Source organism: Phyllostomus discolor, chromosome 10 (genome assembly GCF_004126475.2).
Source record: "Phyllostomus discolor isolate MPI-MPIP mPhyDis1 chromosome 10, mPhyDis1.pri.v3, whole genome shotgun sequence".
In the NCBI taxonomy this organism is placed as follows: Eukaryota; Metazoa; Chordata; class Mammalia; order Chiroptera; family Phyllostomidae; genus Phyllostomus; species Phyllostomus discolor.
Genome location: NC_040912.2, coordinates 95318513 through 95334370, shown reverse-complemented (window position 1 = coordinate 95334370; position 15858 = coordinate 95318513). Strand labels below are relative to the sequence as shown.

Sequence of the window (15858 nt, the reverse complement as noted above, 5' to 3'; positions counted from 1 at the left end):
TGAACCCTGTTGTCCTCGGGTCCTACATCGTGGCTGGTCAGCACCCTGGGGCCTGGGAGGCCACCCAGTGACAGATGGGAAGTGAGTTCCTCAGTCACATGCTCATCCTGTCTTCAGCTCCCTGGCAGAAGAGCAGCTCAGTGCCCAGTTTTCAGGCCTCCGTTTCTCCAGGAAGTTAAACAGACTGCTCTCATGCCGTCGCCAACAGCAGGCTGCAGCCAGTCCATGCAGAAACCTCGGGTGTGCTGGGTTAAGGCAAACAGCAAAGCACTGGGTCCTGTCGGTGGAAGAGCTTTTGATCTGGGGCCGCATGAAACTGGCACGCCTCCAAGTCCTGAGTGTTCCCGGGGAGTGCTTCTCAGGTAGGCCAGGCCAGCTTCCATACGCCCACACAGCCCACCAGGCAACACGCAGACCCTGCCACTGTGGGCCTCACTGGCGGTGTCCTCGGTTGGCCGTGTGATGTGCTCTGGCCGAGGCACTAGGTGGGTGAGGCTGCAGCTGAGTGCAGGCTGCCTCGTGTGCACGTGACGACGTCCCCGTGTCTTCTCCAAGACCCTCAGCACGCTGCAGCACTGCTGCGATGGGACCCCAGCCCCATCTCTGAAATTCCAGAGAAATTGCTTTCACTATTTTAAAAACCAAATAATACTTTACATGCAGTGAAAAAATGTTGATCTTAAGCCAATGGTTTGATGGGTTTTAAAAAAATGTATCCAGCCCTGGCTGGCATGGCTCAGTGTTTTAAGCACCAGCCTGTGAACCAAAGGGTCGCCAATTCGATTCCCAGTCAGGGCACAGGCCTGGGTTGCAGACCAGGTCCCCAGTAGGGGGTGCAGGAGAAGTAGCCACACATTGATGTTCCTCTTTTTCCCTCCCTTCCCATCTGTCTAAAAATAAAATGAGTTATTAGGATCGTGCAGGGACCTCAGCACTCGATGGGGTGAGGGAAGAGGTGTCCACACAGCTGGGCCCCGGTGCTCACATGCTCTCAGGTTCCTGTGTGGGAGCAATCAGGGACAGAGGGGCTCTGGGCCCTGGGAGAGGCGACGGTGAAGCAAACCTGTCCCTCTCCTCCCCAGTGTGTCCAGCCCTGGATTTCTACTCCGGCCGTGCACCGGAACTCCCCTGCTAGACTCGGGGCCTTCTGCAAAATCCGTGGGCGACTGCCCAAACTGGTGCTTTGGGGCCGAGATGGCAGAAAACGTCCTCCGCCACGTGGATGACGTCCTGCCGCACTTGCAGTTACCGACAGCTGACGACGGCGATCAGGCAGGAAAAATGCTCTGATTCACAATCCGTGGAAGAGGGAGCCGGTGCCTGTGCGGCCTCTGAGGGGCACCAGTCCTGGCGTCGTGGCGAGCAAACGCGTATCCGGGCCAGATGGGTCTGACTCCGTTGCAGTTGTTTCTTGAAACATCACGCTGTTCGCCTTCAGCCCGGAGGAGCCTCTTCAGCCTGGTTCTCGGGCAGCTTGCACAGGACGCCAGCACCCCTGGGAAGGGTCATGCAGGGAGCGTCCTGGTCCCCGGGTTCTGAGACAGCCGTGGGACGTTCTGGCGTGGCTGTGCCATCCGGTCTGGCTTCCCGCTCGGTGTGGCCTCCTGAGCTGTGAGACCTGGGCCGGTCATGTAGGGTGCCGACTCCAGTTCTAAAGTCTGCGTGATGCTCCCCCTCTCCCCCCAGCAAGGTGTCGAGACGAAGCCCCTGAAACAGGAGGTGGCACACATGCTTCCCTTCCTGGTTTCAGACATCCCTGCTGCGCCCTGCAGCGTGTGCCGTGTGAGGAAGCTCGTGCTGCCGATTCACACGTGGTGTGGGCCCCACGGGGGCACCCGGGCTGTCACTCCTACTTCACAGCGGGAGTGAGAGTTGCTCTCCACCCGTCCCCAAAGTCACCTGGCTCTCCAGTGCCGCCAGGTGGGAACTAGAGTCCAGATGGAATGCAAAGCTGTGCTGCTTTGGCTCTGCCGGTGAGTATCATATCAGTTCTGAATTAGGGCCTCAGCCCACCACCCTGCAGCCTTAGCTCTGCTCCGTGTGCTCAGAGACGTGTACACCTGCCTCTCCAAAGGGGGCTGTTGTTCTGTCCATTAAGGCTGGGTGGTCTGTGGTCCTCGGGCGCGCTCACTGCGGGGGGACGAGTGGTGCCTCCCTGGACAGAGCCTCGTCCTGACATCCACATGGCAACAACACTCAGTTGCTCTGATGGGAAGGGGCCCCATTGGTGAGAGCTGGCACATTCGGGCATATCGCGCCCCAGCCCCAAGCAGAACGGATCAGAGAATGGAGGCCCCGCCGGGCACAGCCCTGGTCTGACAAGGCCTGCTCCTTTGTCTCATGCACCGTGGGTCAAGATGCCTGCGTGCTGGGTGACGATGCGAGGAGAAGCAGGTCCTGGGCCAGGTGTCCCTGAGGGGAGGGCAGCACCTAGGGCTCTGACTTGGTCCCTTTCTGCAGCAGTGCCTGGAGACTCAGCCAGGGTTCCAGGTACCACCTCTCCATCTAGAACATTCTGGGGAAGCACCAGAGGACATGAATGTCTTCCAGAAGCATGTGGATTAGTGAGCTTGTTGAGAGAATGTGACCCTCTGCCAAGTAAATTTTGGTGAAGATTAGTGCAAGAGGCTTCTGGTCTCCTCCTACCACTAACCTGAAGTGAAAGAAACTGATACAATTGGGCAAAGCCCGTCGAGATGCCCAGCGCCCATGGCATCGACCCCCTGGCCGACCACCTGCTCTGCAGGCGTTGAGGCACCGTCATGAGGACCACCTTCAGGACTTTTCTCACCAAGTGATCAGACGGTGAACTTGAAAGTGTGGCGATGGCAGGATGTCTGCTGGACTCTAAGCGAGATTGCCATGGCTTCGAGCCCCAGTTCCACCACTCAGTGGTTGTGGGATCTTGGGGAGATGGTTTGATCTCCTCAGCTTGTCCCCTCACCTGCAGAATGGGGATAATCGCGGTGGCTCTCTGTCATCGTGATCACGGTCTGGGGCCTAGTTGGCCTTTGTGAAGTTAGCATTTCATCTCATTGTTCCCCGCTGGTGACTGTTACTCAGTAACAAGAAGTCTGAGGCCTGGCGACCTACACAGGCCAGCAAACCCATCAGAGGGGCCACACAGAGGCCTCCAGCAGCCCCAGCAAAGCAGAGGGCAGTGTGTGAGGCAGAGAGATGCAGGTGCCGGTAGGGAGTGGGGAGCAGGCTTGGGAGCCAGTTACAGCCCCCAGGGCCCACCATTGCCAGCTCAGGCACTTGGCTGTGACCAACATTCCAGGACAGAGCATTTGCCCGCCCTCCATGAAGCCCAGGCCTTTGCCTGAGGCACATCTGGACAAACATGTTCAGGGGAGAAGTCCCACAAAGATAACCCGGAGTGCTTGCAGCCATAGGGGAACGGCACTCGCAGACAACACACTGCATGGCTGTCAGCAACACAGCCTCCAACGTGCTCAGCCCACCCAGTCCTTTCCTTCTGAGCTCTGGGGCCCAGGAACAGCACTGGGGGTGGAGCTTCCCTCTCTCTATGGTGGTGCTCCGTGCAGGGGGGTGCTGCGGTAGGGGGTGCAGGGAGCACAGGGCACTCCAGAGGAGGCCTCGGAGTGATGATTGGTTCCTGGTGACACCAGGATGGTGGAGGGCGGGCAGCATTGTGGGGTGACGGCCTGCAGCAGGGTGTAGGAATGCTCCCTCCCTGCCTCCTCCACACACTCCACTTCTCTGCCCTCAGCCTTTGTCATGTTGGCAGAGGAGAGGCCTTGGCTTGTGGAGCGCAGCCCGGGGCTGGTCTGCTCTGGATGGAACACAGGAATGGCAGAGCCGTGCTCCCTCTTTCTGGGGCCATCCCGTGGGTCTGCAGCTGCTTCCCAGTACCTTTGTCACGGTCACCTCCTTGCCTCTGGTTCCCCACTTTCCCTTTCTTGGGGTGTTTACCCCCCAGTGTTGACGTGACAGGAGTCCTGAGATTGGGGCGCTTGGGCGAAGCAGGACAGGTTCAGGAAGACACCCAGCCACACAATGGAAGAACAAACAGTCCAGGCTCCTTTGAACCACAGCCCCAAAAGCAAACAGCTTCCAGGATGCAGGCTCGGGAGGGGCCCTAAGCTCCTCCCTCCTTCACTGAAATGCGGGTGGAGTGTGCCCAGACTTTGCCTCGGAGTCGTCCTGGGCGAAGTTAGGCTGCAGTTCTTGGAGAGCTGCAGTGACTGTGACTGTCATTTGGGCAGATGTGTGATGACATAGAACCTCGTCTACGACAGAGAAATGGAGTGAGGGTAACTGGTAACGGGTCCTTTGCATCACAAAGTGACATCACTGAATGGAGTTCCATGTCCTGCCCTCTGGCTTCTGAGTTTCCTCTTGGGCCTGTCCTGCATGAGCTTTACCTGTGAGGGGCACACGCCACACACACACATCCTCACACACATTCATGCCCGCTGTCTCCGACACACCCCCCCCCCCCACACCAACACCAACACCACAGCTGCGCCCAGGTCTTGACTCCTGGGGAGTACACACACAGATCCCGGAAGCCCTTCCCCAGACCCTGGGACAGTGGCCAACACAGGGCCAGGCTACAGGGAGCAGGGGAAAACCACCGGCAGATCCCATCTCAGCACCCCCACCATCCCAGGGAGTCGTGACCCCCAGACAGGAGCTCAGATCTCAGAAGGGGCTTCCACGCTCCAGCCCCCATTCCCAGCTGGTCCTCCAGATTAGGCTCCCACAAGCCCCTCCCCTTTTCAGGCTGAGGACACCCCACCCCCCACACCGGGCTCACAGGAGCTCTCAGACTCTGCACAGCTTGAGCTCCAGGGAGCCCTAACGTTGCCTGTCCAGGCGGTGTTCCCACCCAGGTCTACCGCCGGCTCCAGCCACACTGAAGTGCGGGCCAGCCCCGTGTGGTCCCGGGCTCTGCATGGGACAGCATTGGGATCACCGCCCCAGGGGCCTGGCAGAGAAAGTTCTGCCTTTCTGTTCCAGGACAGGTGTGCTGCTGACTCCCCGCGGACCCTTGGGCACATGTGAGGGAGGCCAGTGTCACACCCCCCAACCCCCCACCCCCGGCCCCCTGGGAAGGCGGGCCTGGGATCCGCAGGGGTCCGCAGGGGTCAGCAGGGCTGGAGAGGGAGCTCGCAGGGGTGTGTGTGGGGGTGAGACAGGGTTCCGCGGGAGGGGGGTCCACGGGGGTTCCTAGGGGCGGTGGTGGTTGGGGAGGGTTCCGCAGGAGGCACGGGAATCTGGAGTGGGGAGGTCCTCAGAGGGAGTATGGTGGGTGGGGAGGGGTTCTCCTCGGGGAGGGGCGTGGTGGTGGGGTGTGGCGGGTGAAAAAGGGGGTCTGCGAGGGGCGTGGAAAGGGTGAGGCAGGGGCGGAGGTGGAAGGAGGGCTTGGGGGCTCGAGGGCTGACTGACAGAGGTACTGTGGGGGAGGCTGAGCGCCGGCAGGTGGAAGGGGGCGGAGGGCGGGGCTGGGGCCCCGGGGAGAACGGGAGTCCGAGGGCCGTTCTGGGGAGTGTCGGGGGCGGGGCCTGTGGGCAGACGCGGGGCGGGCCGTGCGCCCCGGAGCGGCGGGGTCCTGGTTGGCCGGGGTTGGCAGGGGGGAGGGGGCGGGGCTTGAGGGCGACTGGCAGCAGGGGGGCGTGTCGGGGCGGGGCCTGGGCCGGGGCTTGAGGGCGGGCTTGCGGCGGGGGCGGGGCCTGGGGCGGCGGGGCGTGCCGGGGGCGGGGCCTGGGCGGGGCCGGCGGCGCTGTCCGGTGCTGAAGCCGCGGCGGCGCGGAGCGCGGGGAGGAGAGGCGGCCATGGACTGAGCGCCGCCGTCATGGGGCCACCGCTCGCGCCGCTGCTTCTGCTGCCGCTTCTGCTGCCGCCGCTCCTGCCTGCCGCGCCCGCGTCGCTGGCCCGGCCGCTCCCGGGGCTGCTCGGTGAGTGGGGACGGGGTGCGGAGGGGTGCCTGAGGGAAAGAGGGCGCCGGTGTTTGTGAATGAGGGGTTGGGGGAGGGGTTTCTGAGGAAACGGGGGGTCGGGGAAGGGGCGCCTCCGCGCGAGGGGGGAGGGCGCCTGAGGAGATGGAGTGGGGGAGGGGCGCCTGAGGGAGTGGGGACGGGGAAGGGGGCGCCCCAGTGCGTGAGGGGGAGGGGTGTCTGAGGAGATGGGGTGGGGGAGGGGCGCCCGGGGGAAGAGGGGTTCGAGGGTGCGCCGGGTGAGTGACGTGGCCGCGGGTCCCACGCGTCGCCCCCGCCTCAGTTTCTCCCGCAGCGGCCCTCGTCCCCGCCCGGGTCGCCGGGCCCCTGCCCTTGTTGACGGGCGTGGGTGCGCCCCGCGTGTCCGTGCCGCGTGCGCGGGGGGTGGGGGCATCCAGGCCGGGCCGGCGGCGACGCGGGAGGGCACGCCGCGGGGCCCCTGCCGGTCCCCCGGCCGCCCGGCTGCTGGGGCGGCCCGGCTCCCACCTGCGTTGTCACCGCGAACGGCCTCCTGCGTCCACGTCAGCCCGGAGGCCGCCGCCGAGCAGCTGCCCTCGGAGGCTCAGGGAGGCCCGGGTCCGCGGGGCCTCGGCCGGCACTCCCGCCGGAGCCGGCGGTGCGCACGCGGCTGCGGCTGGGGGCCGAGCCCGCCGCCCCTCCCGGTCTCCGGCGGCGCGTCCCCGCCCCGGCCCCGGACGGACCCGGGGACCGGCGCGCGCCGTGCCTCCGCTCTCGGGCTGCGCGCCTCAGGTAGACGGGCGGCGGGGCCGCGTCCGCGCCGGTCACCGTCGCCACAGGGCCCGGCTGGGGGCCCGGGGCGTCTTCCCTCCGCGGCCCCTGACGCGCCCCAGCCCGGGCTCGGCCGGCCTGTTCCCTCCCGCCTTCGGCGCCCGTCGCCTCCCGCGAGCTGTTTGCTCAGCTGCCCAGCCGCCTCCCGCCGGGTCACACCGGCCAGGGGGACGCGGGGCTGAGCGTCCCGGGGAGGGCGGCTTCTGCGGGCGAGGGCGCTGGTCCTAGACCGTCTCTTCCCGCTGCGACCGCCAGTCCCTAGCGTTCGCCCAGCGACACCCCAGAGGAGGGAGGAGAGAGGAGGCCGAGGGGGCAGCGGCCCCCCTACGGATGGACGCGGGCAAAGAGAGGAGATCCCCGGACTGCCCCGGACTGCCCCGGATGCAGCGACGGTATTCCGGCTGCAGGCAACGTTGAATCGGGTCACCAAAAGGGGTGCACTTCCCTCTGTGCACTGTGTGCCCCAAGGGAGCCTCTGGGACACAGCCTTTACGTGGACAAGGGCAGGGGCCCGGGTGGCCTTAGGACTAACCCCGGGATGCGGGGATGGGGCCGACCTCCTACGTTCCCCGTCCGATTGGAAACGCCCGGCAGTATCTGCAGATGGCGAGTGTGGTCTTCCCACTCGGGGCCCGATGCCCGGTAGCCTCATCCACCTGTGTGAGCTCCCCGCATCGTGCCCACCCGGACCCCTGCCCCGGCGCCCCTCTCCCAGGCTGCTGCTGCCATATCCTCAGCATTCGAGCGCAGGCTCCAGAACGTGCAGGGGGCCGCCGTCACTCATGAAAGGCCGGAGCTGCTGACTCTCTCTCTGCCATCTGCATCTGGTTCCCTGACGGTCACACCCACTTTGTCATTCCAAATAGTGATGCCTGTGGAAAACGCACCTTAGATCCGGCCCCAGCCATGTCACTTGTAACCTGTTTATTTAGCCGTTTACACTCAGCCCCAGGGTGAGGCCTGCAGAGCACAGGGTGCCTCAGAGATCCAAGTGTTTGCTCCTTATTGATGCCAAGGCAGTGGGTGGGATGCCCTGGTTTCTCCCTTTCTTCAAGGACACCCTTTCCCCTTTAATCACTTTAGCTTCCTGCCCTTGCACCACCCATGTGTCCGTGTATTTCTGGTGCAAAAGCCTCCCTCATGGCACACAGTGTACCGTTATCTGTGACACTATTGTCAGAGCTGGAACCGTTGAGCACTTTTCTTCTCTGCATTTCCTTCGATCCCCGGGTTTGCCTTTGCTCCCTCCCTCTGCCTTTCTCGAGATTTCAGGACATCCTTTTGTTTAGTGCTCAGTACTTTTTCCACAAATCTGACGTGAGTGTAAGCCCTTTGTCTTTCAGCCGGTCTTCGGTTACTGGGAGGCCCATTTGTGAGCCTGCTCAGGCAGCCCTGCCTTCAAGGGCAGCCACACAAGACCCTCCTCCTTTTGCTAAAGAGATGCAATTTTCCTTGGCCAAAGGTTAGGTACTCAACCTTTCGTGCATATTTTGCTTGAAGAGTCCAAAGTCAGACCTCACCGCTGCGCCTGTCTTTGAAGATGGCTGAGTGTTTATTTTCCTCCTTTGTTTTTTGCCTCCTGATTTGCCCACACATATTTTTCATTCACCAGCAAGCTCACACGGGGCTGAGGAGAGAGGAGGAGCAGCAGTCGGCTTCCTTTGTGAACTAGATGGCGTGATGGTTTATTTTTAAATCGAAGCATCCTTCCTGCCACAGAAGCACAAATGCATCTTTGCTTCTTGGGGTCTGCAGCCCTTGCTGTTCCTTACTGGTTGTGAGGAAAGAGCAGCCTGCCCCTCCCCCAAAGTGAGCACCCTGCTTCCTTCCCAAAGCATGAACCTTTCTCTGTCCGTTGTCTCCTCCCGCTTCTCCAGCTCCTTCGCCCTCAGGAGCTCATGTTCCTGTGCAGAAGGATTGGGGCTCATGGAAAACCCTGGGCTTTCTTCAGGAAGGGGAGGCACCCGACATGGGCTCGCCCACAAAACCAGATGCATCGGGTGGGACTGTCGTGGCCTCCTGTGTCCAGAGATGGCAGCTGAATGTGTCAGACTCAGGGGGAACGTGTGGGGAATAAAACAGATTTTCAGATGGCCTCCGCTCTGTGCCCAGCCGAGCTGAGTCTCAGCATCTCGCAGCTCTGCTTTAAAAGCCCATCTGTTTTCACTCCTGGTCGCCCAGATCACCCTCAGTGGTGCCCAGGAGCAGGTGTGGGGGTGTGCTAAATTTGGAAGTCTGCTGTCTACTTTCCTCCGCGGGGCCCCATCGCGCTGGCACATGCTCCAGGAATTCCTGTGCGCTGTGGAATGTGAGGACCTGTTGGGTCCCCGTGGAAAAGGGCAAGAGCAGCAGGCGAACCATGCAGTTTGGGCTGAGATGCCAGCCCAAGGCTCCGCACCCTCAGGGGTGTGATTTGATGAATTCTTTGGCAACCGTTGATTGTGCCGTGCAATAGTTTCTGAATTCTGAATTTATTTTGTTGTGTTCTTTTTACAGGCAGTATTGCCTGGTTCGTGAATGTGATTACTCACCCACTTTGGGAGAGATGGTGTTAGCCAAGCTGTCACTGCGCATGGTCTCCTTAAGAAAGGTCTCCGTTAACATGACTGCTGGGGCATTACCTTAGAGAGTTAAACTCTCTTGTGAAAAGGTAGTTGTGACTAAATGTGGTCTGGGCTTGGGTGGCAGGTATTTGCCCAGAGAGGTGCAAATATTGATAGTTTGATATGGAAAGGTGAAAAAAAAAAGCTTAAGAAATGGGCAGAGAGGGTTTTTCACCCAGACGTATCCAGGTGGTCGCCGGCCCAGTGAGGCTCAGCTAACTGAGAACCTATCTTATCTCTTCTGACAAGATGTTCCATTTTCCGAGAAAGCAGACAGCTGACTTCACGGCAGAGACCCTCCGCGCCACAGAAAAGCACCTGGCAGCTGTTTTCACATTAGTCTAAATTGACCCTTGTAAATGTAGACCCAGCTGGACTTATTTTTTAAATCTAAGTTGATAGGAGGCCAGAAAACCAGAGAAGCACAAAATAATTGAAGCAATTTTCTGCTACCTGGAAACAGAGTGGAAACAGTTTGTTGAAGAAAGAAGGAAATTTTTTCTCTTAATTTGTGCTATCTCCAACAGCTTTGCCACAGCCACTATTTAAATAAATATCCAGGGCAGGAAATGAGAAGGGGCGTGGTTCTCCTGGAAACACGTATGTTCACACAGTAAGTGAGTTCTTTGTTTGCTCGTCTGCTCCTGTGGATAAGTGGGGGACTCCAACACTGGTCTATGGAAGTGAACTTCGGACGGAGGTGCTGATGTGTGAAACACACAGCCCATCTGTCTTCTGAACATCACTGTGCGCGTGATGTGAACAGATAAGGAAGCCATTCGGGGTTTTGCGATGGTCACTTGGTGTTAACTGTCCCGTATGGAGGTGGATTAGAGGGTATTTGACTTACTTTGTTTTTGTCTGTTTCCTCCAGTCGTACTAACTGGGATTCAGAAAATGCAGGGACATGCCCTGCCTGCGCGTGGGTCCTGGGGGTGGTTCAGGGCCACCAGGCGGGAGAGGATGAGCTAACAGCTATGAAACAGACTGGGGAGCTTTCTCTTTTTAATGTAATTCAAATTATCATTCAGTAAAATAATTTTTTTCTTTTTGTGCACTGATCTATGTATGGATTCTGGTGACAGGTGACTGAAGTCCCATCACCCAGCACTGCCCACACCCTCCCTCTGTAGTGACAGCCTGTCTGGTTCCCAGTACCCCACAACCTCAGGAGCTTTCTGGTTACATGTGACCCCCTAGAACTGCCTTGACAGGAGAAGCTTTCTATCTCAGTTCTCCAAATGGAAAGGCTCAGCCTGGGGCTGAGATTGGGCCCCAGGTCTCCCGCCTTCAGAGTCTGCCTTCTTTTCTGGTGGTTGATTTGGGATGGGGAAGGGTTGGCCCTATAGGATATGAGTCCCAGCAGAAAGGTTCTCCACAAGAACAGGGTAGTCTGACTCTTGCTATTATAGGGACAGAGGCAATTTCCACTTGTCAAACTGTCTTTCTCTAAGGAGTTTCAGCACCTCTAGGCTCCTTGGTCCTGTTCCAAGAACCTTTGAACATGCTCTTTGACCATAGTTGGGGGCCGGTAATTTTTCTGAGTTGGGTTTTGTTCTGGGTGTCAGATTTGATTACCTGGTTTGCCTCTATGAGGGAATTTTGATGTTCAGAAAAGGGTAACTTGTTTGGGGCAGGAAAGCGGGTGCCCCTGTAGAAGCTTGACCTGTCTGTAAACACCCTGCTCAGAATGCTTCTGGGTTTCCATCAGATTCCTCCACCCCCCCACCACTGTAGCAACCTTCTATCCTCTGGGGCTCTGTTTCTGTCTTGCTTTTTAGATCCCACATAGTAATACAAATGAAATATTATGGCATTTATTTTTCTCTGACTTATTTCACTGGGCAAAATACCCTCTAGGTCCATCGATGTTGTGGCAAATGCTAAGATTTTATTTTTAAAAATTATTTATTCTAGCGAGGGGAAGGGAGAGAAATATCAACATGTGGTTGCCTCTCCAGCACCCCCTCCTGGGGACCTGGTCCGCAACCCAGGCCTGTGCCCTGACTGGGAACCGAAAGATTCCATTCTTTTTTATGGCTGAGTAATATTCCATTGCACATATGCATCACACCTTCTTTAGCCAGTCATCTGTTGATGGGGACCTCTGTTGCTTTCACATTTGGGCTATTGTAAATAGTGCTGCAGTGGACATAGGGATGCATATATCTTTTTGAATTAGTGGGTTTTTTTTTTTTAGTAAATACCTAGGAGTGAATACCTGGGTTGTATAGCAGCTTTAGTTTTAATTTTATGAGCAATCCCCATGCTGATTTCTGTAGTGGTTGAGATAATTCACAATCCTACCAACAATGCACCAGGGTTCCCTTTTCTCTGCATCCTCACTGACACTTGTTATTTGTTGATTTATTGGTGATAGCCATTCTCAGAGGTGTGAGATGAAGTGTCATTGTGGCTTTAATTTGTATTTCTCTGATGATTAGTGATGTTGAGCATCTTTTCATATGTCTGTTGGCTATCTGTATGCCCCCTGCCCATTTTTAAATAGAATCTTTTCGGTGTTAGTTGTATGAGTCCTTATATATTTTGATTATTAACTCTTTATCAGATGTCTTATTCATGAATATCTTCTCCCATGCAGTAGGCTGTCTTTTTGTTTTGTTGAAGCTTTCCTTCACTATGTAAAACACTTTGGTTTGATGTAGCCCCACTTGCTTATTTCCATCAGATTTTTAAAATGTATTAATATCAATACCAGACTTGTTACAACAAAAGCCCACATCAAAGCAAGAAATGAAGGAGGGATTACTTTCATAAGAAAAATTTTAAGAGTTGGTTCCACTTAAGCTTGACATTTAGAGTGTCAAAGAAGCAAAGGAAGGCTCATTTTAGTCACTTGTTGTTCTTTTATGAGACGTGCTGGCATGAAACTTCCCCTCGTGTGACGCGGGCATTCTGTGTCACCATGTGCCTCTGAAAGCCCATTTCAGCTTCTGATGCTGTGTCCTACATACAGTACAAAGGATGTGTTTGGAAATGGTTTGTTTGGTGGAAGGAATCTTTAGAAGAAAGGCTGACCTGGTTTTCCAAGGGGAAAGGACTTTATATTAATGGTACAAGTCAAGTCTGGCTCCAACAGCAAAATACAGTTACCTTGTAAATGGACAGAGCAGCCAATAAAATTGGCCATGGGAGGCCAAGGCTTTTTCCATGTGGATTGTGGCTTTAATCTGGCTGAAAGGACCTGTGATGGAAGATGACAGTTCAGCGATTTGCACGTTCTCTGAAGTAGCCGTACTTGAATGGCGCCAGGCAAGGAGCACCAGGGACGGTGTGGCTTCTCAGTAGCTACAGACAGTGGAACCTGGTGAGGAAGCAGCATGAGTCGCCCTCCGCTGGCTTTTACTGAAGCATCCGTCAGGATTTCTACCTCTTCCTCAGTTTTTGCCTGATGTCATTGGAATTAAGTTCTGTGTGAGTGGAAAAAGATGTGATTAAAGACAGGCTCAGCTCCAAGGGGCAGGTGCCTGTCTTTGGCACCTGGCCCTCCTAGGGCCTTGTCCCTGCTTCACCAGGGTGCTCAGTCCTGGATGCTATGAAATATTAGTCACCAGAGACAAAAAGAGGATTCCAGCACAGCCAGAAACTGCAGGGATCTCCAGAATGTGGTAGGGAGTGAGTGGGTGTGGGCCCAGAACACAGATTAAATGACTTTCCACTTTGGAAATCTCTACAGTTTGCATTTATACTCACTGAAGTCAAGAGAAATGAAAGGACTTCACCTACAATCTCTCTGAATTCACAGCACAGAAAGTGCCAAATTCTTGGCGTTTGTGCAAGGATTGTGTGAGATGGTGGGAGAGTCCTATTTATTATTCCCAGAAGCTCCAGGCTTCTGCATTTAATGTCAGAGGTCGATGGCCGGACAGGCGGGAATATTGTTATTGCTCCAAATAATGTTACTTTGCTGACTCCAAGTCTTGGCTGAATTTACTATTGAGATTTTTTCAGAAGAATTACCATTAGATTATAAATAGTAACATCATTTATGTTTTTTAAATAAGCATATTTTAAAAATAGTCCCACTCAATGAGGATGCAGGCCAATCGTGTGTAATAATGAGAATAATAAAGGGCGATAACACTGTCTGGACTTTATTTCTTATCAGCCTTCTGAATAGCTAAAAGCCCTTAAATAAAAGAAATAGGACTTAATTAACAGTCATGCAAATTCTTACACGTCTGAGTGGAAAGTGTAATAAAAAGAGATAGTACATACCCTTTGTTAGACACACTCATCACTTTCTTTTAAAACACGTAACATTTGTAGCATTTGATAAATGCGAAAACCAGAGCACTTTTTTTGTGTATCTGACACGTCTGGGTGGTGCAGTGTTTGAGTGTCTGGATTTTTGTTTCGTCACCAAGGCTCGAAAAATATTTGGTGACAGGATGGGAGGACTTAATCCTCATGTGGAAGCATTAAGGACTGCACACAGCACTGGCTGCACGTGAGGCCTGCTCGTCCACCTGGGAACGCAGACCACGTGGTCTCACTGCCAGGCCGCCACCCCAGCAGTGCCCTCCACTCCCAGCCCTGCACCCTCTGGTGGAGTGGAGTGAAGGCAGAGCCAGGGCAACGTCATCCACCCCCATGTGGAGCTTCCACACCCACCAGTTTCTGTGCCTCTCTCCCAGGACTCGGGAGGCATGAGGACACCAGCATGCCACCACACTCTCAGAAAAGTTCCCTGTGCTAATAACACTGGTGTGTCAGGGTCCCAAAGTTTTCACTGACTCCTTCAGCTTCTCTTGCTGTGAGTCCCGGACTCATTCTCAGGGGCTCTGTGTGTGGGCCTGACAGGACCAGTCCCTCTGCAGGGAAGGGCTCTGCCCTCCAGGATGCACCTCGTTGGAGTCCAGACATCACTACAGTCTGTACCTTCTGTCCCTTTCTGCTTGTCTGCACATCTCTGTGGGCCCCAATCTGTTCTCACAAAGTGAGCCCTCTGGGCTGCAGTTGGAGGGACAACTCTTGTGGGCAGGTTTGGATGCATGAGAATCCCGGGTGCCTGTGGCCTCCTTGGGGTATGCCAGGTTCCTAAGGGGCAGCTGTGAGGTCTGGACTGAGTACTCTTTGCTCCCCATAGGTTACCTGTTTCTTCCCAAAGGACTTCCTTGTAGAGGAATAAAGACAAAGAGAAGCACCTCTTTGCTCTCCTGGCTTTCGTAAACTTCCTTGGGTTCTGCAGACCCTGGACCATTTGTGCGGAACCGGGAGGGTCAGGAGCTGAGGGGCGCATATATCCACTCTTACCCTGACCACTGGCTTTGATGTTCCCGTGTCCTCATTCTGCTGCTGTTGGTGTGAAGTGTGGCTCATGCAGCAGCACATCCCTCCCCAGAGAAAACCCTGCAGGGATGACTGTGGTGGGGGGTAGTGATGTTGGGGGTCCCATGTGAAGCTCATGGGCTGTGGGGGACATGTCCTGGGGCTTGCCCAGTGAGGACTCCACCTTCTCAGCCCCTAATATTCACACCTATGACCTGGAACATGCTTCAGAAAAAAAGGCTTCATGTTAGAGTTCAGTTGAACAGAGAAACCATGATGTCAGAAGCAAAATCATGTAAAGACTTTTATTTCTTGCAGAATCATTTTGGACTGAAATTCCTTGTCTTCCGGGAGCCTGGCAGAGTCTCTCTATGGAGGGCCTGGTGTCCAGTCCATACCAGCCTGCTGGTCACTACACAAATTTCTGTGCACACACCTGCTTTTCAGTGGCCACGGCAGGCCCAAGGCCCCTGTTTGCTTTTGCCTTGTTTAGGGCAAGAAGCAAGTCCTTTAGGGGTGCACATCCAGCGAGGGTGACAAAAACACAGAGACTCTTTTACAGGAGTCTCTCATGCTTCAAGTCTGAGAAGGAGGAAGCATTCTTTAAATGGAAAAAAAATATTTTTCAGAATAAAGATTAGATTCTTAGTTTAGTCCCCTAAGAAGTGGGATCTACTTATTTTCTAATCTCTATAACAACTCCCAGTAGTTGTCTAATCCCAACATATAATGATCTTGGACATTAATTTATCCTCATCGTAGGACATGGGTACCCACATACACATCCAGTAGCCAAAATGTGTGAGCTACATTGCTGGTGCACATGGAATTCATAAGGCAAGCAAATGTCAGGAGAATGGACCAAGGTCATATCAAAACAACAGTTTGGGGATGAAAAATTTGTTAATAAAACTTATGGAACATGTATAAAGGACAAAAAGAATATCACTCTTTAGTAATGAAATTAGATTCTGCTTGTTTATATGCATGTTGTATCTTGGGAAGTAAGATGTAGCTCTCAAAGAACCTCTTGATTTAGTGCTGTTCTGGTAAGATACAAATGTGCAATCGAGCTGAGAATTTGGATATTTATGTTCTTATTCTCCAGAGATGTGGAGGTAGTGGTATGGATGTCAAATTCACTTCAGGGCACAAGTATACTACATTACTGACATAGCAGCACATTAATTAAGAAGTCTGTTGGTGATGTG

At 55.1% G+C, this 15858-nt stretch overlaps 1 protein-coding gene across 1 annotated transcript in view; it reads left to right on the top strand.

The window, feature by feature from the left end:
* The first annotated feature begins 5761 nt into the window (after positions 1 to 5761).
* The window catches only part of PTPRN2 (protein tyrosine phosphatase receptor type N2), a 372178-nt gene continuing 362081 nt past the window's right edge, over positions 5762 to 15858 (top strand). Inside the window, 1 exon segment of the mRNA XM_036011084.1 lies at positions 5762 to 5924. Coding sequence (XP_035866977.1) covers positions 5822 to 5924 — 103 coding nt within the window. The 5' untranslated portion in view covers positions 5762 to 5821.